The following is a 24,460-nucleotide window of genomic DNA, read 5'->3' as shown; positions in this document are numbered from 1 at the left end:
AGTATTTTGTTGGAAAAATTAAATTTATTTTTTTATATTTGGTGTTAGAGTAACTGTTGACATGTTTTTATTTGATTTTGCGTAGCCTTTTCATTTTTTTTTCTCCTATTTTTCTTAAGCAATTACATTTAATTTTTTTTAGCTTTTGGGTGTTGTTATTTTAATGGAATCTTCCTAACCATACTGATTGCGTTCATTTTAATATAGTTTTTATATTTGCATATATACATAAAAAAAGAATATTTAATCAAGAGCTAGGTTTATTTAAATTACTGTGGCAGATGGTCAATTCGCATTTGCTTAATAATTAGGACCCGCACTGATTATTGCATTAGCACAGGGCAAAGGTAAACTAATAGGCACAATTACCCAAAAGAGAGGATAGATAATTTCAGCAATCTTCAAATGTATTCTCTATTGAGGATTTGTTTTTAAAAAAGTAATTAGTTTATACGGCTATGCAGGATGCAAATTTTATATGAATATTATTCTACTACTTGTGCCCATTGTAGATTCGAGCCCTGAAGCGAACCAAAGCAACCAATCGACCTCGCCATCATCTGCTACTTTCATTACCTGTAATTTTAGTGCTTTAATAATAATAAATTTCTTAAAAATTATAAAAAAATGTTTCTAATTCAAGAGAAGAAAAAAAATAAGTACATTTTAATACTTATAGAGTTATTTGTGTATATTTGAGTTAAAGTGACCTATTGTAGTCCCCCCAAAAAATGACGTTTCGTCTACTTTAAAAATAAATTTTAAAATATCCAAAGAAAAATTTTGTGCACATTATATTGGTAAATCAATTTTTTACTGGTGAAATTCAATTCATAGAAAATATTTTTTATCATCGATCTTCTTCCAAATAGATTTCAATGACAAATTAACATAAAATTGAAAGAATATAATCCGTAAGTTTTACTAGTCGAAATTAGAAATAAAAAAGGCTTAGTTATTAAAATTTTCAAGAAAAATATAGATATTATACATTGACCAACTTAAAATTGGGGTATCAAAGGGGAATATACTTGCTAAGATTTTTTTTTTCTTTTGCCTATTTGTGCATTATTTTTTTAATGGAACAAGTTGGTCAGTGTGTTGCCTCCAATGAAGGAACCAAAAAATACAATATTTTGCTTCCTTATGAAGAAATCATGCTAATAATAGATTACATAACAATAAAGATTTTTGTTCCAATAAAGAAATCTTATAAATTAGATAACATAATAGAAAGTTTATTGTAAAAGAAACAAAAAAAAAAGTTAGATTTTCTGCTGCTTTATTTTCTTATCGACTTTTCCAAATAATTAATAAAGAAGGTAGTTGTATATAACTTTTTATCATTTTAGTAAAATATTTTGTGATATGATCAGATTGATACTCAATTGATGTATATTAAATAGGTAAATTTAATTTTAACGTTATTTTTAGGAAGGCGAAAATGTTTGTAATTAAAAAAAAAAGATATAAGTAAATTATTTATTTAATGATCACTTCCAAAGCGAAACTTGGTCACTTTACTTTTGTGCCAGGCTTGTAAAAATTGAATTTGTATCTTAGTTCGGTCAGAGACAATCTGTATAAACTACACAACTGCCCTTAAGATTATTTTAAATAAGCAGTGTACTTTTGAATTATATATATATTTATATATTATCCTTTATAGAGTTCTTTTTTTCCATTAGCAGCTATTGTAAATAAATTAAGTAAATCATAAATTAATTAAAATTAACTATTCTTAAAGAATTTGAACTTGATAACAGAATCATAATAAGAATTATAAGCCTGTAGGGTTTATCTTCTCAGTACCTTAGTTTGACATTAAGTTTAAAGTATTCCTCACTTTGGTGAAAGGCCTTCTAAGTTTCATTTGCGTGAATACAAATATTATTTCTTACTTCCATTTTACGAGATAAATTTTTTTCATTTTGGAAATCAAGCCAGTAGTTACTTTTGATAAAACCGTGGAGAAGTAGAATTTGTCTACTTTAAAACGTGAATATTTTAATGTAGTCAACTTTCCTTCAGTAATCAATACTGAACCAACAAGTTTTCGATTTTAAATATTCCTGTTATCCTTGTGCTAATAAACAAAAAAGTGACTACATTGCTTTTAGTTTTTATTTTAAAACCCTATGGTATTTATTTCTTATACCTGTATTTTTTCTTTAACTATGATTAACTGTTCTACATTAAAAAACATATTTAACGAAATTGTAATGTGTTTAATTTTTTTAAACAAAAATTACGAACTTTTGTTGGATACACATCTTATAATTCACATTAGTTGTTTAATTTACTTTATTATTTAGTTTTTGCGTTTTACATTCTATTGCCAAGTTTTTTTGTTTACCTTAAGTTATTATAAGTTTATTACTTGCACATGCGTGACTTTTTTGTTATTGTCAATTATCAGTCCCTGATTTTTTAATAAAACAAAAGAAATATAAAAAAGTATTAAGAAATTGAAAGATGAACAATTTCAGTATTATTTGTCGCCTTTTATTATATTTAGGGGAAAAATGGTTTGCATTTAAACATAAAATTATTTGAAAATGTGCTGGATAATATCGTTGATTTTCCCGTCGAAGCAGGAATGGTGATGGTGTCCATAATTGGTTCTGGACTCTCATCCATCGTGAGAGGTGATTAATAATTGATTGAACTGTTTCCGTCTCTCACCACACTAAGGTTCTCGTACTCCGATAGTAATGTGCGAGACGGAAACGTAAGTGATGTGAAATGTTGTATGAGAGTTCGAAACCGGTCAGGTATGCAATGGACATGCGCACTACGAAGTATAAAATCATCAATAGAATGATATATTAACAAATACATGGTTCGACCCGCTGCGGCTAGATAGTATCAATTTCATCTATCTAGCTTACTTGCTTGATTTGGGTTGTATTAGTTTCGGATTTTCTCTCATCTCCAGAGGCTGGATTCACATCAGTTTTGTGCAGAGTTTTACTCCCACTTAATATTTTTATCACGTTTTCACCATTCTTACTGCGTGATTCAGGTGTAAGTGGAAGTAAGATTTCTCTACTCAAATCTAAATTGACTCATTTTCTGAAGGGAATGAAAACCAGAAAGAGGTTAATTGGAAGAAAACAAATTGGCGATGGTATATGAAGCGATTGTCAGTAAAATTATTTGACTAGAAATATTAGAGTAAAACATTTTTTCGTGAAAGGCACTAAAAATTTCAGAACATAAGTTTATTTACGTTTTTGTGGGCATATTTAATCCGCTGAGAGACTTAGAAATAAAATCAGAAACAAAAGTGAACATCACATTCGGCACGGTGCGACACTGTAACTTGGTTTTCTTGTTTTGTATGCATGTCAAGCACGTAATATGCTTCTTTTTTTTTTTTTTAACTAATCGGCATGTTTTTGAGAGTTCTTTATGCTTTTGTTTTGTTTTGGTAGATTCATGTTTTCACGGTTGATGTGTAGTAGTATCTTTGTCATTATACGTCATTTACATAAATATTTTTATCTAGTCGACGCATGAATTTGGATAATAAATTTACAGATGCTTTTTTATCTGTACTTACTGTGCCTTTTATTTGTTTCGCACTCTGTTCAAGTATTGCCAGTTTCGTGGAAGAGGGGGAAGAATTACAACTGAAATGTTATGTTCTTGCATATAACTATTTTACCAAATAGCAACTGAATTACGAATTAATCGACGCATCACTTTCGTATTGTTTTGTGATTTGATTCTCTTTAAGAGTTGAAATATCTAGTCCTCCCTCTAAATGTTCAGCGTTTTTACAATAATGCGAACACTTGGCATTACAACAGTTTGCTCCGAATTGGAATCATTACTAAAGAATGTTAACTTCTCAGTTACTTACTTAGCATACCGCTTGAACATCTTGACCTCTCTCCTTCGGGTTCAAAAGGATTAATTTGTTTGGGATCTGCATAAATATAACAGTGTATAATTGTGATAGATAAAATGACTCATTCGAAATTGATTAATCTTGGTGTATTGAAGAAAGAAATTTTAAATCAGAAGTATGGGCATTCATATTTGATAGGTATTCATTCTATTCCCCAGGCTGTTTATTCACATAGTCACTGGAAAAAGTATTGGTTGACCACAAGGATTGAAAATATTCTTCTGGCGAGTTACGAGTTCTAACGCAAAATTTTGTAATTCTCTTATCCTTCCTTTTTCTTTTCGAATGTATTTGTATATTTGTAACCAATTTATTTGTTGCCAAGGATCTCATATATTATAATAATTTTTAGTCTCCTTGCTCCAAGTTTGTTTATTCTTATCACAGTGTTCTCAATTTTTTTTTTAAAAAAAGAACTAATTCTTACGTACACATGTTTTGCTACAAGGGGAATAAATATCCATTTATAAACACTCTTCAATTCAGCATTACTTTTATTGTTTTTCTTTTGACTTCTGTCTGCACCAAACTCTTACTTAATTAAATTTTGTGAATCTTCAAAAAAATATTTCTCTCTAGAATTCCAAATTATGATTAAATATGGCCAAAAATAAATTAATAATAATAATAAAATAAATATAAAAAAAATGCAAATTATTTTTGCTCTGGACATATTTTGCTTTACTTTTACGCTATTTTACGTGTAATTAAGCAAAAAGGCGACCTGATTTCTTTTAAAAAATTAGACTCGCAGGATGCGTTCTTATGAGAAATATCATTAGAATGTTTTCATTATGTTACTCGACGACTGTACAAGGAAGTACCCAATATTGCTGTGTCTAAAAGAGCTTTTAAAATAGTGATAATTGTCTGCGTATATCTTAGGTACTAAAATCATCAGGTGCAATTTTCTTATTCTATTACCGAAAGATCAGTTTTACTTTCTTTAATAATATTGAATAAATTTTGTAAATTGTATTATTTATATCTTGAGAAAGGATTGTTAAAACAAATAATAATTCTTTCTTGTTAATAATTTTATATTAATTTGTTCATTTTCTATGTTCCCGTTGTTTTTACATATTTATATTTAATTTTTCCTTTTCCTAAAAAATTATTGTACAAATCTTTTAAAAGTAATTAATACGAATTTTGTGTAATTCAATAAAAATAAGTGAGTAATGTATAATTTATTTCGTAATATATTTCAAGTATTGTTGGATATTACTCATTTGAAGGGTCCAAATAAAAAAAAAAATTGTTAGTGAAACGAATGGTGTTACATTTAATATGAAAAACCTACTTCATTATTTCATATTTTCTTTTCCCGATTTCGTCTTTAGTGAGTGAATTGTCATATTAAGGTTTTCATTATTTTAAATTTCTGTAGACAACAATTTATGTTTCTAACTTTTAAATGAACTCTAAGGATTTCTAGTTGTAATTGGCCGAGACTTCTAAGATCCTCAGTGCTACTGGATATTTTTAATGTGAAATTGTTTTTTAATAGGTAAATATGAAATGTTCAGTTGGACTATTTAAATAAAGCTTGTATATTTATAGAAAGGTAGAGGTGTAAGAGAGCTATTCATTTTTGTGTAAATGTTTTTCCTCTAACCATTTTATTTTATTATTTCGCATTGCGTAGCCTTGCTTTTTTAAAAACTTGCTTTCTTGCTTGTTTTTCCGAAGTTCCATTTTTTAAGCATGAAAATTTAAAGGAACATATTTGCTCAATTTATTAAGTTTAATGAGAAATATGTATTTGTTTATTTAAAATGTGTTCAATTCTTCATCAGTTGCCTTGAGTGCGAACAGAAAAGTTATTTCATAACTTCATCCATGATGTTTTTTGATAATTGAAAAAAACTTTTAGGACAAATTATCACATTTATTTTAAACAATCAGTATGTTCAGAGATTTTAGTTTTAAAAAATCACTTTTAGAAGGAGGCATGGTTGAATTTGTAGGTAACAGTGGAATTATGCTTGATAATTTTATGTATGATTGTTATTACTATTATTTTACAATAAACCAGGGAGGGTTATTATCATTTATGTGTCCATTTTTTTTTTTTATTAATTTGTGGAGATTTAGAAAGCTAAAAGATAATGTCTGCTGTTATAGCAGAGTTTGCTTTAGTAACATTTCCGGAGCATTAGTTTTATAAAAATAGTAAAATCGGATGTACCTAATTTTTGGGTATTTTGTTGCATACTTTGTAAATTATTATCTTATAGAAAAAATCTGTGGTTATTTCGTTTTAAACTAAATGTGTTCAATTTCAGAAATTAACTGGCTCATTGCCTCAGAGTACTATAAATAGAGAAGCTATTTATTGATTATTTATACTATAAGTTAAGGTGTAGAGGCATTTCTTAAATAAGCATTATTTATGACTTCTGGAGATGGTAGACCTTCTAAATTATTTTTTAAACGGGGAGAAAACTGAGTAGTATGACAGGCAACTTTACTATTATACATTATTTTTTAACTTTCACTTTGGTGTTTCCCAAATTTTTAGTTTTTGATAAATTTTTCAGTAAATAATTTTTGCGTACTTTTCAATTGTTTAAACCCCATTTTTGATGGACAGCTACATTCTCAAAATACATGTACTAGTGGTAGTAAAGAAAAATCATAAGTAGATTGTGTAATAACTGATAGTGTTGTTTTCTATGGATTTTATGAAGAAATCTAGATAAGTGGTAGTTTATTGTGGTAAAATAATGTTAGCACTTTAAAACAAAGGCGCACTTCAGCATGCTATTAATTTTTCAATTATATTGATGAAAAACATTTTTAACACAGCACTAAAAGGAATGTTGATTGATATTTCAACTAATTCAGTTTTAACTACTGACAAAAAAAAATGACCTAACAGGTGCTGGGAAATTATATTAAAATGTGCCGAAAATTTATACATAACCACTGCTTATTTATTGCATAACTTTTTACTTTTATTTCAAAATTTTAAACCACTTATAGGACAATTCTTCTACACTTTGCACTTCAAGATATTAATAATTCTTAAATTGTGTATTTACTCCATTATTATTAATTACTGAAGTAACAATTGAATTTTTAAGTTCATGGTCTATTATTTTTGTTTAGGTGGAGATACAATGATGTACCACAATGAGACCACACATCTATCAAGTTCAATGCTCATTGCTGTTGTGGTAGCCGCACTCTTTGTGATTCTAATAATTGTCGATGTCTCCTGCTTCTTTGTCAATGATACTGGTATGTCTTTGTCACCGTAACTTTTACACATAAATATTAATCTTGATTTCTTATTGTTTTATTTAAAAGTGTTTAATTTCTATTTGGAGGAATTATTTTCCATTGATTTTTTTGTTGTAATTTCCCAAAACAATTAGATGATCCTAAATGCCAAGATGTCGTAAGTGCTCTGGTTTAGATTATTACCTGAATGTGGGTTAGTGATAGTGAAGAAGAGAGAACTGTTGAAAATTTATGTTTAATAAGAAATCTTTTGATAGATAAACTTAATTAAAGCTCGCATTTTTCTTGTAAGTGTTCTCCGAAACTTTTTTTAGAATGTTAGGCTATCCTCAAGATGGGATCGTAAATTTTTTTCCTAGCAGCAATCTAAATCCATCTTTTTCATGACATTATAAATGTACTTAAGAAATCATTCTTTTTGAAGGAGTCTGGCAGTCCACTAATATTTTAAACTCAAGTAAATAAATCTAAGTATCGTATGTGCCTACTTAGTTACGTTAGTAAAATAGTGTTATTTAATAAGTGATACAAAAGTTGAAAGAATGAACAAAAATTTAGGTGCGCTGAAAACGTATAAACATTATATGTAGAGAGCACATGCGATATCTCCGTATACCTTTAGCAAAATTCATGTCCTCATAAAACCACGAATTTTTTATTTAATTTAAATATGGCAAATATTTTAATTTTTCTACTACATTACAAAGCGAGGATATTTGTAGCTTTTTGATATCAGTTTGTAGACATTTAATGTAAGGAAGTGAATAATATTTCCAGGAGAATTCGCTTTTGGAATTTTGAGGAGGTATAGGAATATGTTTACAATGTCAATCTGGATGATGTTTTAAGAATTAATTATGCTTTCAAATTTGTAGTTTAAAACAAAAATGAATTCGTTTCGGCGATTTTTTAGAGAAATTATGCGAGGGGATTCACACAAGATTTATTTTTATACATCGTCATTTATGTCCCCAAAGCCATTCAAATCAGGTATCTATTCATTCGGATCCAGGACCGTGGATTTAACTAGTTAGTTGATTGGAAATCATTGTACATTAATCATTAGTGTGTTAGTTCTTCGAAAATTCGCAGTATGCTTTATATGAAAAGAGACCAAAAATTATATTTACCCCTAATAAAGTTTAGCTCAAAATGATAAATTATTACAGGTTTGTTGTGGCTAATGTGCGGGAAGAAAGGAAGTCGTAAACCAAGAGATGACGATACTAAGCTGGGAAGGTAAATATGAAGTTATTTATCTAAAACATTTAATGTTATTGCATGTGATTTGTAATATTTTTGTTATTATGTTCTAAACAATCAGTAAAACAAATCATGGGAAGGAAAATCTGAACTAACATTAATTTAATATTGATAATACAAAACTTCAATAGTATGCCTTCCAGTCTGAGCGCTTTTGTTCGTAATATTGTTGATTAAATTTTTTCGGAAAGACCTTCCCTGCGGTGAATCACGGTGACTGGAATTTTTTAGCCATTTTAGTCTATGAACATTCTTCGTTAAACAAGGAAAAATCTAGTTTTACCTTAATTGCAGGATTTTTAGTAGCGTCAAATAACACATATCCTGCGTCCTTTATGTATTCTACTGACAATCTTGAAAGGATTTTTATCTTCTCATCAAAAAATTTCATGTAAAAAAAAAGTTTAGATTAAGTAGTAATTGTTGTGTTTAAGATGTACGTTGTCAATGTAAAATCATCATATTTTAATAATACTAATTTATCTGTTGCGGATTATTTCATTCAAAACTTGTAAAAGCACTCAAGAATTGGCCTTACATAATTGCTTTGGTTTGCTATTATACATTGAGGCAGTATGTAACTTATTTGTTTTGTTTTTTATTTAATTTTCACGAACCTTCTTTAATTATGAACTTAATTAAAAGAAAATAATTGAGACTAAATTGGGAGAAACAAAAACTCCAAGTTCTAAAAGATTTACCACTTGGGTAAACAGGAAAAAAAATGATTTTCAGCCTGTATAGCTGGAGGTTCCCTTTGCCCTATTGCAGTAATAAAGGTACATCATCAAATGAGAACGCTAGCGATGGAAACCATTCAGGATCCGACCCAGAGAAAGTTCCTCTTCCAGATATGAATTTTGTCTTGTAAGAGTCATTGCCAAAAAAAAAATTACTTTTATCGATGTTGTCTTGTGCTTTATTTGCAGCTTAACTTCCTTTTGCTTTGGTTAAAATAGAATAAGACTTCACACATTTGTTGCTATCTTTAAAGTGCAGCACATTTAACATTTCGTTAAAAGTTCTTTATTTTGAATGCAAGCACTTTAAAGGTAAGTTAGTGTACTATTGGCTTTCTGTGTGGAGATTTGTGCAAAAAAGCAAAATTGAAATATACAGTAACATTATTAAAGTCTAAATAGTTCCACACAACTAATTTTTTTAATATATAATCTAATGATGTTATTTCTTCAGTGAAGGGAAAGAGCTACTTAACAACGGCAACAGAGACAACAAAATAAGAATTGAAAGCCGCCCTATGATCGAAGATGGGTAAGATAAAATATATTTATATAAGTATAAGAGTCAGAATTATTAGCTAAAAATAGTAGCATTCTATGTCAAGTTGAACTCATAAACAGGATTCCCCATCGTTTTCATCAAGTTTACCATGCTCATCTCAACGAGTTTTCTTTAAAATGCCGTGATTGTGCTGTCCTAATTAAAATTAAATTTCCTTCTGTTTGTTACTGCTTCTTTATTGGGTTAAGTTTTGTTTGTCTTATAGAAAATTGTCAGTGATTGTGAGTAGTCACAAAAATTTTAAAATTTATTTTTTTGTTTAGTTTCAAGAGAGACACAACAGTTGAATATGACATGAAGAAAAGCATTTCTAGGACAAGTTTTGTTGGCAAAGATTCGGCAGTTTAGGGAAGAAATAATAAGTAAGTTCGCTTATGAAGAAAAAATGAAATAGTTAATTATAAAAGAAAGAGATAAAACGTGAAAATAAACAAATTTCCAGAAAGCCACTTAACCCAGTGGTTTTTTTAAAGAAGCCTTATATCTAAATAAAAAAAGCAAAAAAAAAAAAAAACTAAAAATATTTAAAATGTACATTCTTTTTGTTTTTAAAAATGGAAAGACTTATCGATGATTAAAAAAAATAATAAATAAAAAATAAAATTATTTTCATGAATATGAGCTTACTTTTCAAAACTGCATTTAATTTGAATAATAAGGGACCTCAAGGGAAAAGTTTTTATTTTATTTTTGTTAGTTCTTTTTTATATCTATTTTTTTTTAATTAGAAAAATTTAGAACAAATCCAAGTTTGTAGATATGATGGAAAAGATATTTATTCTTTTATTTGTGAGATAAATTTAAGTTTTATCATAACTGATAGAATTACCTTCATAAGATTGTCAAAACTGTATTATTTTGGTCCCTTTAAGTATAAACCTATATATATATATTATCATTCTTGACAGATTTTACATGATCTGTTTTTGTATTTATGTTAAGCTTGTAATATTTAAATAGTGTACTTCATAATGATCTTCCGAGGTTTGTGGAAGGTAATGAAGGGGGCGTCCTCCTGAAACTTTATAGAAGAACGGCAAAACTAGATAAAAGAGGATCATGAAGTCTTCACCAAATTTGCTGCATTCTAATAACTAATTGGAAATTTAATGGTTTAATGATTGTAGAAAATGGATATTATAATTCTTACGTTTAGCGTAAATAAAAAGATTAGGAGACCTTCAAGAAAACATTAATCCTAAATAGGTGGGGATTTTTGTAGATAAAATTTGGTAACATTATCCTTGAAGGAAATGTAAAGATGGGCCTCGATTTAAGCACATCCTGAGGATTGTCAAAAACTTCTGCAGTGATTATTTCTTTCGTTGTCCTCTCATGGCTCCTCTCCTTTCATAATTAATGATAACTGCGTGTATTAGTGAATTTATTTGCTATCTTGTACATTTCAGGTTTATTGTCGGGAGTAATGGGTTCACAGAAATGCTTAAAACAATTGTGAGGGAAGTACTTGTGTACATCCTGTTTCTTGTGTATTTCAGCTATCTCATAGATTACAAATTTTTATTGTACTCAATGTTCCAATTTCGATATCCCTATAAAAAATGCATATAGTTTGTGAACCTAGTCCTCTCCAAAAAACATACTCATGTTCTTGTACTAGGTAGATCGAGGCCCTAAGAAAGATTTTTGTATTATTATGGCAGATAAGATTAAAATAGAATATGAGTCCATTCTCCAGGTGAAAGCAGCCTATCGTATCAATTTGGAGCTACATGGCGCAGCAAGGCTGTCAACCTAATCTAGAGGATCGTCTAGACTCTACAAGTAAAGTCCTCTCTAAAGTTTCGAGGCTGTTTCGATGCATCACCTTCATACCTTCCACTCTCCAGCATCGGCGCCTGCCTGCCTGCCTTTTGAGTGTTTAGGTTAAGTGTATAGTTATTAGAGTCGGTTGACTTAAGAGCACTCGAAAAGGGACGCTAAGTTCCCTGGAAAATTGGTGGCACCTTAGATTTGCTGCTAAGCTGCGTGGCACTTACCGTTTAGGGTGTTGCACGATGATTGCGTGGCATTTGTTGGTCGTTTAGGTTACGCAGGGCGCATATGCAGACTGTTCAGAGGAAAAATCATAATCATAATCGCGACGCCGTGGTGCACATATTCAGCCTTCGATGTTATTACATTGCTTTTTTGTAAATGAATCTTTACCTCCCAAGAACATTATGATTCAACACATTTTATTATTGTAGATATTTTTATAGGTTTGTTAGCTTCGTGTTAACTATCCCATCCATTTTCCAATTGTAGGTAAGCTATAATTTTTTTTGTTCTTAAGGAATCTATTCACAGCTATTTTGCTTCTTTTCTACATTAAATATGCATTTATTGCGTGAAAAATAGAATAAAACTTCCGTAAATGCCTCTAATTAGCCACCTTTTATCCTTCATTCCATCACAATTAAATGGCTGCTTTTGAAAATACAATCCTTATTCAAAATATCCTTTAAAAATACTTGTTAATTCTATTTGTTATGATTCCTATATATATATAAATCTTATAAATGTATAAATATAGAAATTGGATATATTGTTAGTTTTAATTTTGATTATATTTTTTAAATACTGAGAAAAAAACCTAAACAAAAGCTGTTTTTTTGCTTTTGGTCATATTTGTATATAAAATATATGAAAAAACAAATTTTTGTGTGTCTGTCGGTGTGAGTGTGGTGTCTTCTTATATGTGTGTGCACATAATTGGAAATAAAATATAAATTTTCCCAGTGGAAAAAGAATTTTAAAAAATTATATAAATGGTTAATATAAAATTGTCAAAAAAATAAAGTGATAATTCTTTTTTAAACAAAAGTTTATCATTTAAAAGAAAATTAAGACAATTTATTTGTGATAATGTATTGTCATTTAATTAACTTTAGGGTATATTTTCATATGGATTATTAAATATATAGTATAATCAATGGATGTATGTGTATTTGTTAAATAAAATTTAATAAAAATTAAAAATGCCCATTCTGCCAAAATATTATTCTAAAAAAGATATAATTGCATTTTTTTTCTGAGAGTGGATGTTATTATTAAAAAAAATAATGGCGCTGAATATTCAAAAATTAAACCATTCCTTAATGAGAACTTCATTTTTAATGATCCATTTATATTAATGAACAAAATTTATAATTAAACATTTCTTAATATGTATATAGTAAGCAAGACTCTCTAATCTTAATTTTCCAAGTCTTAAGTAATTAAAACGTAAGCTTGCTTTTTTATAACGGCTACTATTCAAAGTATTAATTTTTTGTTTAGTTTTTTAAGAGATATTTTTTAAGATTTTTAGGTTTTTTTAACATCTTAACCTTTTAAGACTGCAGTTTTTCAAACACAGACAATAATGTTCCTTAAACAATGGGAAGAATACAAAGAAAAAAGTACTTAAACGCAAAAGTTATTAGAAGTTTTGACAGATTAGAACAAGTTTAGTTTAGATTAGAAAAGAAGAGAGAGAGGGAGACAAAAAATTTCTTCGTGACTTTATCTCTTTTTTGTTTAGACTTTCTATTTTTATTTTTTAAGTATTAATTTTTCTAATCTCTTTTATTTTGCTAATTATTTGTTTTTTTATGTATTTATTCTAAGATATAGTGGAATTAAAACCACAAATTGTATTAGAATGTAAATTACTGATGTGGATCACTTTGATACAAGTAAAACAAAGTTGAACGGCGCGATTATATTAATTTAAAGAAATAATCAGCTCCTAATGAATGCTGCATTTGTGAATTTTAGTGCGCTTCCATATTTGCAAGAAATCTTTTATGTCATTTTAATAAAAAAAAATTATTTAAAACTTTTTTGTTTAAATTGAATGTGTTTTTTCCTATTTTCCTGGTTCAATAAATGAATCAAAGCAAGATGTTGAAAAATTCCAAAGGTTAGGTAAAGTGATTTGGTCGTATAGCCCGCCTGAAAAATAGGCATTATTAAGCATATATCTATTTTTATTTTTTTTTAAATAACATAGCTGTAAATCAATTTAAGCCAGAAGTTCGAAGTAAATAAGATTCAATAGATTTGTCACGTAGTTTAGCTTCAACAATCATATGTTCTGCCACAGCAATATTTATATCCATTTCAGATATTTCTTTTTTAATGTCCTTAATGGCCTTTTTGATATGTACCAACGGGGCTGAAATAAAAATAACCTACTTTAGTCAGTGTAAATATTAAAGTAAATATTAAGGGAAGAAGAGGTCGCCCAACGAAAGAGAATGTCTTTAGAAATAACATCGATTAATGTAGAAAAATAAAGGAATTAGGAATTTATTTAGAGGAAGCGCTGAACAGCATAGAAGAAGAGAAGGGCAGAGAAAAAACATTTCAGCTGTTCTTCAATTTTATAGAAGTATGGTGCTGTAGTTAGTGATATTATCTTACATCCATCAGACATAGTGGCGCCTCTTTCTTCGGTTTCCTGCTTAACAGACTCCAAATTATCGCTTAGTTGGCTTAAAACTTTTTGTCTTTCAACAACTCCTACATTAACTTCTCTATACTTCTCATTAACGACTGCTAATTCTTCCTGAAATTAATTAAAATTTTACTCAAGTGATTAGCATTCACAATTACTTCATGTTTTGTTTATAACCGCATTAACAAGCAACAAGCCAATAGATTTCTAAGGTAACGTAACTAACCTGCAGTGCTCTGTATTGTCCCAATAGGATTTCAAACTGAGAATTAATTAATTTTTCTCTCTTATTAATTTTATGCAACACCGTGTCAATATCGGTTTCCAATTTGTTCAACTGGGTGCCCACGAAAGAAGACAGCTCATCAAGTGCTGATTGGTGGTTTTTCATGGCGTCTAAGTGCGCCCGCCAATCTCCACTACCTTAAAAATAAGTGAATACAATTTTAAATTCTAAAAATCTGGTAATTTAGACACAGAAGCGCAGCATGCAAAGTGACCTCTTGCAATCAGTCAATTACTTAACAGTAGGTTAATTTACTTTGATTTGGTTTAAAGGGTTGTTAGAAATTAAGACAACCATCATCGTAGACAGCTGTTCAAGGAAAATTTTTACTGATATCTCCTCGGGCTCATCTTATCTTTTATACAGGTAGACGAGCATCAGCTACCGAACGGGTAGCAAGTGGCAGTCGGTGTACGGCTATTAGCTAGCTACGTAAAAAGGATCTTAATTAATAAGCAGTTCTGGAATGAGGCGAAAGTACTACTAAGGCTTGGGAGAGAATAGATGGTGTCACTGCCTTCATTACAGCCGCAGATGCCCTAAGAAACGTTGCGTAGCTGGAACTCGAGAACCAGGAGAAAGCTAACCATCTAGTGTTGGATACCTGAACAATTTGCCCCTAATTCACTACGATTGTGAGTTGCGCGTTGGGCCTACTCCGTAAACAGAAAAAGGTTTAATTGTGAAGAGTACGTCCTGTACAATAAATTACTTTTATTTTATGCTAACTGACATGCAAACTGCTCTGAACAGAAATTGTACTCAAGAATTTTTGTTTCATCCTCCTTATTAAGGGAACTGTTTGAGTGGAGTTCTTGAAGCTTCTAGCCACTTCCTCAAGTTAAAAAAAAAAATCTTCAACACCATTTTTACTTCTCTGTACAATTTTGGCAACAATGTTTCTAATTTATTAACTATAACTAAAGCGAGACTTATTGTGGTATACTTGATTTGATAGAAACTTTGAGCAAGGGTATTACTCTTTCCAGTTCTATTTTCCAGGCTTCTGAAGTAACATTGGCTTCTATTATCTCATTAGTCTTTGAAGGCTCAAGATATGCCTGAAAAAAAGAAGATAAACATAAATAAATGCACCTAAATCACAATCAAAAGCAGATAACAAGTTAAAATCTGCAACTTCAAGTTGAAGTCTGCAACTTATAGTCACTAGTCACGTCACTTCTAACCCAGCTATGCGAACTGCGGCACGTCGCCACATTTTCCGGGCACGATACATAAGAACAAGTCAGACTTCAATCAAGAGATATTGTAAAATTTATTTATTTCTATCTTCCTTGCAAACATGCGTACATTTGAAACTTCTAAAATTAATATTTAACCCTAAAATTTTACAAATTTACCTAATTTTATTTTCTCTTTATAAGGTAAAGAATAAATAAGATAAACCGTTAAGAAGTATTACTCTTGTATATAATTTTTATTGCATCTGATAATATATCAATTACCTTCTGAAAAAAGTAACTAAGTATATTTATCTATTGAATCCTTTACCGAAGCTAAGTAAAGATCATCCACATCCAGTTCATTATCTTCATCAAGGTCACTCTCATCATCAACTCCCATTTCTTCTTCTACTCTATCAAAAGTCAATTCTGATTCATTTTCTGCATTCAATACATCTGTGTTCACTTGTTCCTCTTCCAATGGGATCATTGGTCTAAATAAAACATTAGAGGTCAAAACAATTATGTAATCAAAGTGGTTATATATATCTGTGAAATTACGGAAACAGTTTTATTCATCTAAATACCTAAGTATGTTATATAAACTCACTTCTTATAATTTACTTTTAGTCTTTCTATAACTTTATCTGCAAGATTAGTTAAACACTGCAAAGTAAACCATCCTGAACCTTTTTTTAGCTTAGTTGGTGAAAAATCCACAGCAAGTCCCTGAAATTTATTTTTTTCAAATAAATTGTTGGTTAAACTTCAGTAAAGGACCATCATAACATCTTCAGCAGATTATGCTAGAAAAACCCCGATCTATCAAGAATAGACTGATCCTGGCGATTACGACTTTATAAGAAGAGGATTTGGTAAGTTTTGTTAAGAGGAGCACAATAGCAAGGAGGAAGGAAATATAAGGTAGGCCCTATAACAAAGTTTATTTTCATTTTTCCCTTAAATGCGAATTTCATATAATACAAATATGAAACTAATTCTAGGTTCGAGTCCTCTTGACTACCCTAGCTTATTCTCTAGTCTAGCCTCCTGCCTTACTCAACAATGTTGGCAGGGACTTTACTAGAAGACTAGACCTTAGTTTACTCTTATCTTAGACTAAATTTCATCTTCTCATCCTGATAATGGACACATCTAAGAGATAACGCTATTCGCATAGTAAAAAGGGAATGCGTTATCCCTAGATAGAGAAAAATTAACAGCAGCGTCACCAAAAAGCAAGCTACAAATGTTCAACTATATATACTTTGCGTTAGACTTGATATGATCAATCTTTGAGAATTTTTTTTTTTTTAGCTCCAAATTACAACCTACTTAACACTTTTTTTGGAATGGTAGGGATTTACGAGCATTCCAACAGTTAATTTTTTAATAACTATGAACCGATTCGCACGTATACATTCACTCTACATGGCAAAGAAGAATGCGGCAATTGGATTAAAAAAATCCTTAAGAACTAGCATATAAAAATAAATTCTGTGTAATGATTCCACATTGAAATAAACTCTATAACAATTCATCTTTCCCCTTTAGTTTATGCTAGAAAATGGATTTATTATTAAAACTAATTAATCGTACCAAATTTCTCATAGCTTGAAGTATTGATGCTATTGTGGAGTTAGGATCGTCATCTTCTTGTGGTGTACCAAAGGATATCCCTGCTTTTCTTATTAACCAAGCAGCCAGTGCAATAAACATATAGAACTGTTCACCAGGATTGGTTTCCAGAGCAAAGTAATGCCTTCAAAGTTATATTTAGCATTAATATAAAAAGGGCAATCTTATACAGCTAAGAATGGATATAGAAAATCATCTCTAACAGTATTAACGGAGTAGATGCGTCTCCCACAATGTGCGAGAAATCTGCTACTTTTTCTTTAATTATTCATTGAGAAAATTTTTTGAATCGAAAATTAAGTTATTAAGAGTTTGCATACCTGCTCAATGGTCTCATTTTTACTTCTTTAATAAATTCTTCCTCATAGTTAATTATTTTTAGCTTTTCTAATAAAGATTCCATCATCATATATGGTAGGAAAACATCTTCACTTTCACCAGTATGTAACTGACGAGTAGGTGTATTCACTTCAGACATATCGCACTTTTTAAGCTAAGAAAAATGAAATATAAAACTAATTTTACAATGGGAAATTAACCTTCTGTGTAACAGAACGGGATATTGAATGTTTGTTGAAAACAAAGTTTCTATGACAACTGTTGCAAACAATAAACAACAGCTCAAAAGCCAATTCAGCTCCATAAACGTTTTAAATTAAAAGATATGTCACAATTAACACTTTTTATCAATTCTCTGCTTTTTCTGTTCTGCTCTTATATTGTTAATAAAATAATAAACTAATCTTCTTCCTAACATCTGGATATGGTATTTTGATGCACTGTAATCCAAACCATCATAAACCACCTTGAAACTTAAAATCTGAAGCAATTTTCAAAAAATATAAAAATTTCTTACAACATCAAATAAATATATAATTACAGTTCATACGGTTACACGAAAATATCTTCACAGTCCTAAAGAAACTCCTTGTCAAGGGCATCAATCGTACCCGAAACGTAGAGAAATAAAAAAGAAATTTGCTTTAAAAATAATTTTCTTAACATTTACACACTTCTGGCGATTCGCTTACCATGTTATATGTATACAGCATTAATAGTACAATCAGGAAGGATGAGATGGAGTGTATCTGTTAAAGCAAGAAAAATATAAATAGCTGCTACAAAATTATGTACATATTTATAAAACTAAAATTATTTTTTTGTATCCAAAACTTGCCAGCGCTTTCCTCTAACTAGTTTCCAACATCTGGATTTGAAAAGTGAAAACAGACAATCTTCTTTAGGGCAGATAGATGTTTTTCAGTTAATATTAATATTAGAATATCATACAGATATGTTTCAATATCTATAAGACATTTTATTTAATTTCAAGAACGAAAATAGTTGCTCACACAAGTACGTACTCCCAAAATAACATAAAATTTGCGCACCAAACATTTTAATTTCCAGGTATATTTCTCACCTTAATAAGAATATACCTTGCGAATTCCTACCTCTTGAAATTTTCACTTTTAAAGCCGAATCATTCTGGAAATCAACTAATTCCAGTTGTGTCGAAGTGAGAGCATTTGCAACTTCAAAAGAAAAAGACGCTATACAAATACGTATATTTTTTCAAAATGTAACAATTTTTTCTATTTTAGAAAATTGTGGGCCACAAAAAATTACCTCGGCGGCCGTATGCTGGCCCGTTGGCTGCCAGTTGGACCCGCTCTAGATGTATCCCTAGAACTGAGATAAATTATACCATTTCATTTACAGAATACAGGATTGAAAAAAGGAAAAGTAAGTAAAAAAGCAATGTCTCAACTGCTTCATAAAGAATTAGGTAGTAATAATCATTATGTTTTTACTAAAAGTATGTTATACATTAGTTAACACAAAATATTTTCAGAAATATGCAACTTTTGACTTCGTTTGCAATCATTAATACAAATAGTATCTAGTATTCTTAATATAAAATTTAAATTAACTCAGACATTTATTATTCTGAAATTAAAAATAAAACATTTTCTAAGCAAGCAAATCAGTTAAGATATAATCTGATGTCATTACCCTCCTGAAATTAGCAAGATTGCTTCTCTCGCCAAATGTGCTCGAGAATCCTGCGTTCATATATTGAGAACTCAGTTCTCACTTAAATTTTAATTTACGGGATTTATTAAGTAATCTTCAACTTGTTAGTTTCTTTTTAAGTGTAAGTATTATATATGTTATACATCAACACAGATGGAGTGTAATAAAATTATTTTTTAATTAGTTATATCCATTGTGAAACATTTACTTGGCTTAAGCGGTACTTCTGGAACGTACGATCTTATCCAATTTAAAAATGGACAAGTGTACATGTATGTATGGATGATTGTATCTGAACCACAATCCATATCTTGTGGACCTTTGTAATTGGACTTTTCTATGTAAACTTGATGGGCTACTCCTACAAGTTCATCTGGAAAACATCAAAGATCTATTATATTTTAAATTAATTATTTCTTATCTATATCTTAATTATTAAATTGATTAATGAAATAGAATAATTGTAAACCTACATAATTTTTGGGAAAGACAGATAAATAAATCTGAAATGGCTATATGCAGTATAAATTTTGTTGATAATTTTACTTCATACCATTGCATATAAGAGGGCCTCCGCTGTCACCATCGCATAAACCTTTCCCCGAATTCGCTCTTAAGCAAAGCATATTTCTTCTTTCTTTTGGTGATAAACCATGACATACTTTTTTGGATTGCACCGCAATTACATTCAATGAGTGCAACCTGGAATTACTCTTACTGAAAACTGTATCACCTAAAATATGTATTAGAAATTGTTATTTTAAGTAAAAATTCTCAAACGAGATTTAATTTGTGTAAGTTAGTTAGAACTTTAGCTGTTCTTCATTTCATACTAGGCAAATATTTAACTTTATTTTTTAATGAACACATATCTTTTTATGATGACGTACTAGATTAGATACCATTAGAAGCTACAGTAAATGTGTTTGTTGTCTCTGAATTAGGGTTTACAACCGCAATTAAGGGCGACTTTCTGTCTCCTTTGTTTGACACTTTTTTTACTATGAGGCAAAAGAGTTTATGAGGTTACCGTTTTGCCAGGCTTCATACCTTCTCGTTACCTAATGCGGGTCTGATGCCCCCATCAAACTTAGAGATGCTCAAGACATAACACAAATACGTAAAAATATCTCAAAAGGAGACAACTCTCAGAATTTTGCTGTTTTCTTCTACTTTTTTTTTTAAATTCTCAAATTACACTTGTGCAATTAGCGAAATCCATTAAGAATATAATGCACTTTAAGAAGGAGCTATTTCTTTTCTCCTTTCAAAGTTGCGAGAAAGAAGAATTAAAACATTTTGAGCAAATAACAGGTTAAGATGTGGTCACAGGAAACTTTATTGCAGCAGAGGCGCTTCTCCTGTACGCTGTTCCCGCTTTACTAGGACAGCAGAGAATCTGAAGTTGATAAAGGCCTGACACAAGACTTCCAATCTAGACTAAAATTAGTTTTAATTTTCGATGCCAAAATTCTTGGTTTGCAAGTATCACTTTCTTCGAATGTAGGAATAAATCCTCTTTTAAGTTGAACGAAAAAAACAAAATCGCTTCTTACTTTGTAGTTTTTTAAATAAATAATTGTAGGTTTAAACGAAAAATTTTAACTTTACCCCAACCACTGGCCTTGCATGGTACATCAGTATTTATAGCAAACGGTTTTCCAGAAATCGGAATAGGAGATACTGTAGGAGTTATTTCAAAATCATCCACCTTCACTAAAGAAATGTCTGCTTCAGATATTTTAATTTCCTAAAATGATTAAAATAAAAAAGAATAAACTGACAATTCTTATCAAGTTCTTATAATTATGAAATTATGAAAGTAAAAAATTAAATAAATGGGTATTATTGGCTATAATAAACAAAAACAAAAATATATTTTATTTCTACTTATCTGTATCATGCATACGTCTGATGAGGATGAAAATGAATGATTATGAATTCGACTTTAGACGAATGATTCACAATTTCTACACCCTTAAAACAAGCACTGAGAACTATTTATAAGTTAAACTAACTAGTAGAATGCCATTTGAGTTATGAAGGGTTGATAATTGTGGAGTCTTTCAAAAAGAGTTAAAATACTAGCAAAACAGGGTATAAACCATACTTACGGTATATGACAGTCAACACTTAATTCTTTAACATTTTAGACGTTTTGGAGCTTAAAGCAAAGAAATAATTACCTCAAAACTGGGGTGTATATGAATTTCCCTTGCCACTCGACTTTGCCGGCTTCCTACGTCCATATCAAAAAAGTCCACAACTCCAGCCACAAGTAAAACATCATGTGGGAAAACTTTAATTCCATCAAGTACATAACAATGTGCAGCTCCTAGTATCCACGATCGGCTAATCAACGATGCGGTACATCTGATCTAACAAAAATTAAATTATTTGCATTTTGCACATATTATTTGTGTAAGGTAATAGATAGTTAGCCTATAGAAGCTTTTCCTTATTTTAGTTTCTTCCAAATAATTTAATAAAAAAGCTTTATGTTGAATTTTTTTGTTTATGTTTACCTCTGGGTGCATTGAAGCTACCAAGTAAGGATACTCTCCTATTCCTGCTGGGTAACCTCCTGCTAATCTAGTCTTTCTCGATTTGCAATGAATTACCCAAAATAGTATTAAAATAAAATGGAATTTGTAATTAAAATATCTCATGTGATGGGTTGATCTAATGATTAATGTAAAAACCATTCTCATGGAATTAAATGTTATGAAATGATAACATATGATTTATATGAAAAATCAAGTGTGACTTCAGTTTCGAATTTAATAGATGCTTCAATTTTCTAAATAAATATTGGAAAAGATTGGCCAGATAAAAACTGTTGGTTCCTTACTACGAAGAATATTTGAGTTCGAAAGTTGTAACTATTTTTATCCTCAGCAATAGTTAACTGGTAGAACTTCTAGTTTATCCCTTTTAGAATATATCATTCATATACGTCTGTATTTTCTTGAAATACTTTCATTTACAAGCATAAAATTTGTCTAAATTAATTTTCTGTTGAGGCAACGAAAACAAATATTACTATTTAGATCTTAGAAACTTAAATAACTTCTATTGTGTAATATTATTTTGTTAGTTCCAGCTTTCGAGAACCGGCAGTATTCAAGTTGATTAGTAAGCTTGAAGGCAGTTTAATACGTTTCATAGTTAGAGATAAAAATAAAAATTTATATTTTTGCTTAAGGCATATTATAATTTTTAAATGTTTTCTGCTATACTTTATATTAGACTGTTTTAGAGGGCATGTCTCATCTTTATTGTATCATTTTAGTGTCTAAATCGCATTGAAAAAGGTTTCAGTATTAAAATAAAAACTTATTTATTTATCAGTAAGCATTAGATGGTTTTATAATAGTGCTTAATTTATTCTTGATCCAGTTTCCTTCGCTGGCTCGATGTTACCATGATGTTCTTCATTGCAGCACGCCCGTTCGTAAGATGAGGTAATTCGCATCATTTCTGCATTCCATTCAATTAAGGGAACTATATACTTCTACGCTATCTTATGGAGCTGTTCTTCAGGTAGTATTATCTATTATTAATACGTTCCAAGTAATACAATGTAAATTAAAAACTTTTATAGATGAGTCTACCTGAACAATAGCTTCATAAGCAGAGTGGTAGGTAGATTTCCTAGACTTCTTTATACTCCCGAATAGAATGGATGAGAATCGACCAGCTAACTGCTGCATGTAAGGAAGATACCATAGCGGTAATCATTTCATAGATAAAACATGAGCGTTACTGTGTTCAAGCTGGTATAGCGTTTGATGAAAACACTGGATAATGGAGAAGAATATTACATTAATATTATAATTTAATTTACACCTAATATAAGACTGAAGAAATCGGAGCATTTTTCAATCGAACTAAATCTCATATCAAGCAGTTTCAGTCTGTGGCATCCAAAACAAAGCATTCAGTTATCTTGAAAAAAAAACATTAGTTTTCGTTTAAGATGATTAACTTTTGTATTAGGATTATAAAATAGAAGGCTAATTTGATTAGCACAAAAACCAAAACAAGAATTAGAAATAGAAGAGAAAGAAAAAAACTATTATAGCAAAAACCTATAAATTATATTGTACCTTCTGATTATTAATCAGAAAAACTATTTATGTTGATACTTAGAACGAATGAAATAATAAGAATACCTGTAAAACGGTCACACACAGGCAGAGTGGTAAATAGATTTTCTAGATTGCTTTATACTCCAATAGAATGAATGAGAATCACCTAATACTATCGGCGTGTAAAGAAGGGTAATCACTTCCAGATGAAAGATGACCATTACTATGCTACAACCTGACAGTGTTGGATACAATAGAAAGCTCCTGACTGCAGTATGTATCACCGTGCTCATTTCAGCAGGGTACTAAGCAACAAAATATAAACAAAATTATAATAAGCAATACTGCACTTTATAGACAGCATCAACGAAGTTTGTTGCTTTGTGCAATTAAAAAAAAAAATGTAAGCTATTTTTGAGAACAAAATGAAGGAATAATAATAAAAATATGTAAACAAAAAAAAAAGTCAACTTCACTAAACCCCTTTTTTATTTGGAGTTTGTTTATAATAAAAGAACGTAATATTTTTTAAATATTATCTCAAAACATGCTGATTTTGAAATATCGATAAGCATTAACATTTGTTATTACTTGAATGTGAAATGTCTTTTTGACGTTGTCCATCGTAGTACACCGTTCGTTGAATTCCTTATAGATTTTGCACTTCCATCCATTCACTATCAGCAATAATCTCCGGCTTCGGCTCAAAAACACTTTGTTTAAATTACTGCGTTATATCAACCGCTGAATATACCATTTTTAGGGTACTGTAGGTAATCGTATTAGTCTATTAGTATTAATTATTAACTGTCACCAATGAGGGTAAATAAAATTCAACACTTAAAGAAGCTGAAGTTTATGTTAATATCCACTGATCCTTTAAAAGCAGCGGTTCTTATCTCTCATATAAGCCCTACATCCACTCGTCTATCTAGTCAATAAAAAAATAATACAGTAATAGGTATTTCAATTAAAATAAATAACATCTTTTTTTCAAGGAAAATTTTACCATTAACATAATTCTTCAATGCTGTTGCAAAACAAAATTTG

The 24,460-nt window shown here is 29.8% G+C and overlaps 3 protein-coding genes across 7 annotated transcripts in view; 1 reads left to right on the top strand and 2 right to left on the bottom strand.

Moving 5' to 3' along the window:
- The window catches only part of Fas2 (neural cell adhesion molecule fasciclin 2), a 390,652-nt gene extending 377,099 nt beyond the window's left edge, over window positions 1-13,553 (top strand). For 2 of the 4 annotated variants that reach the window (XM_074125196.1, XM_074125197.1), the window contains 5 exons: window positions 7,031-7,162; window positions 8,335-8,404; window positions 9,164-9,295; window positions 9,623-9,700; window positions 9,994-13,553. In XM_074125196.1, the coding sequence (XP_073981297.1) occupies window positions 7,031-7,162; window positions 8,335-8,404; window positions 9,164-9,295; window positions 9,623-9,700; window positions 9,994-10,078 (497 nt within the window). In that variant the 3' untranslated portion in view covers window positions 10,079-13,553. Of the gene's footprint in view, window positions 1-512; window positions 5,487-7,030; window positions 7,163-8,334; window positions 8,405-9,163; window positions 9,296-9,622; window positions 9,701-9,993 lie in introns of those variants that run through there. The other 2 variants (XM_074125198.1, XM_074125199.1) reach the window with 2 other exon arrangements.
- IFT57 (intraflagellar transport 57) lies at window positions 12,599-17,881 on the bottom strand. Its single transcript, XM_074125201.1, has 8 exons — window positions 17,603-17,881; window positions 17,244-17,406; window positions 16,255-16,373; window positions 15,973-16,138; window positions 15,407-15,521; window positions 14,401-14,597; window positions 14,141-14,285; window positions 12,599-13,892 (listed from the first exon to the last, which is right to left on the bottom strand). Exons 1-8 carry the CDS (start codon window positions 17,758-17,760, stop codon window positions 13,735-13,737), a joined length of 1,221 nt encoding a protein of 406 aa, XP_073981302.1. The 5' UTR covers window positions 17,761-17,881; the 3' UTR covers window positions 12,599-13,734.
- A 1,186-nt stretch (window positions 17,882-19,067) lies between these two features.
- On the bottom strand, window positions 19,068-22,043 carry LOC141452781 (trypsin-like). Of its 2 annotated transcripts, none has more exons than XM_074125205.1 (5): window positions 21,845-22,043; window positions 21,506-21,697; window positions 20,931-21,069; window positions 19,873-20,052; window positions 19,068-19,692 (listed from the first exon to the last, which is right to left on the bottom strand). In XM_074125205.1, the coding sequence occupies exons 1-5, from the start codon at window positions 22,028-22,030 to the stop codon at window positions 19,496-19,498; spliced, it is 894 nt and encodes a 297-aa protein (XP_073981306.1). In that variant the 5' UTR covers window positions 22,031-22,043; the 3' UTR covers window positions 19,068-19,495. The 2 variants fall into 2 exon arrangements, with proteins under 2 accessions (XP_073981306.1, XP_073981307.1); XM_074125206.1 differs by having other exon boundaries at window positions 21,506-21,692; window positions 21,845-22,042.
- Window positions 22,044-24,460: the final 2,417 nt, after the last annotated feature.

Source organism: Rhodnius prolixus, unplaced genomic scaffold, assembly GCF_049639745.1.
Source record: "Rhodnius prolixus isolate KJV_2025 unplaced genomic scaffold, Rpr scaffold_3, whole genome shotgun sequence".
NCBI classification, from domain to species: domain Eukaryota; kingdom Metazoa; phylum Arthropoda; class Insecta; order Hemiptera; family Reduviidae; genus Rhodnius; species Rhodnius prolixus.
This window is presented reverse-complemented; position numbering and strand designations above follow the sequence as displayed.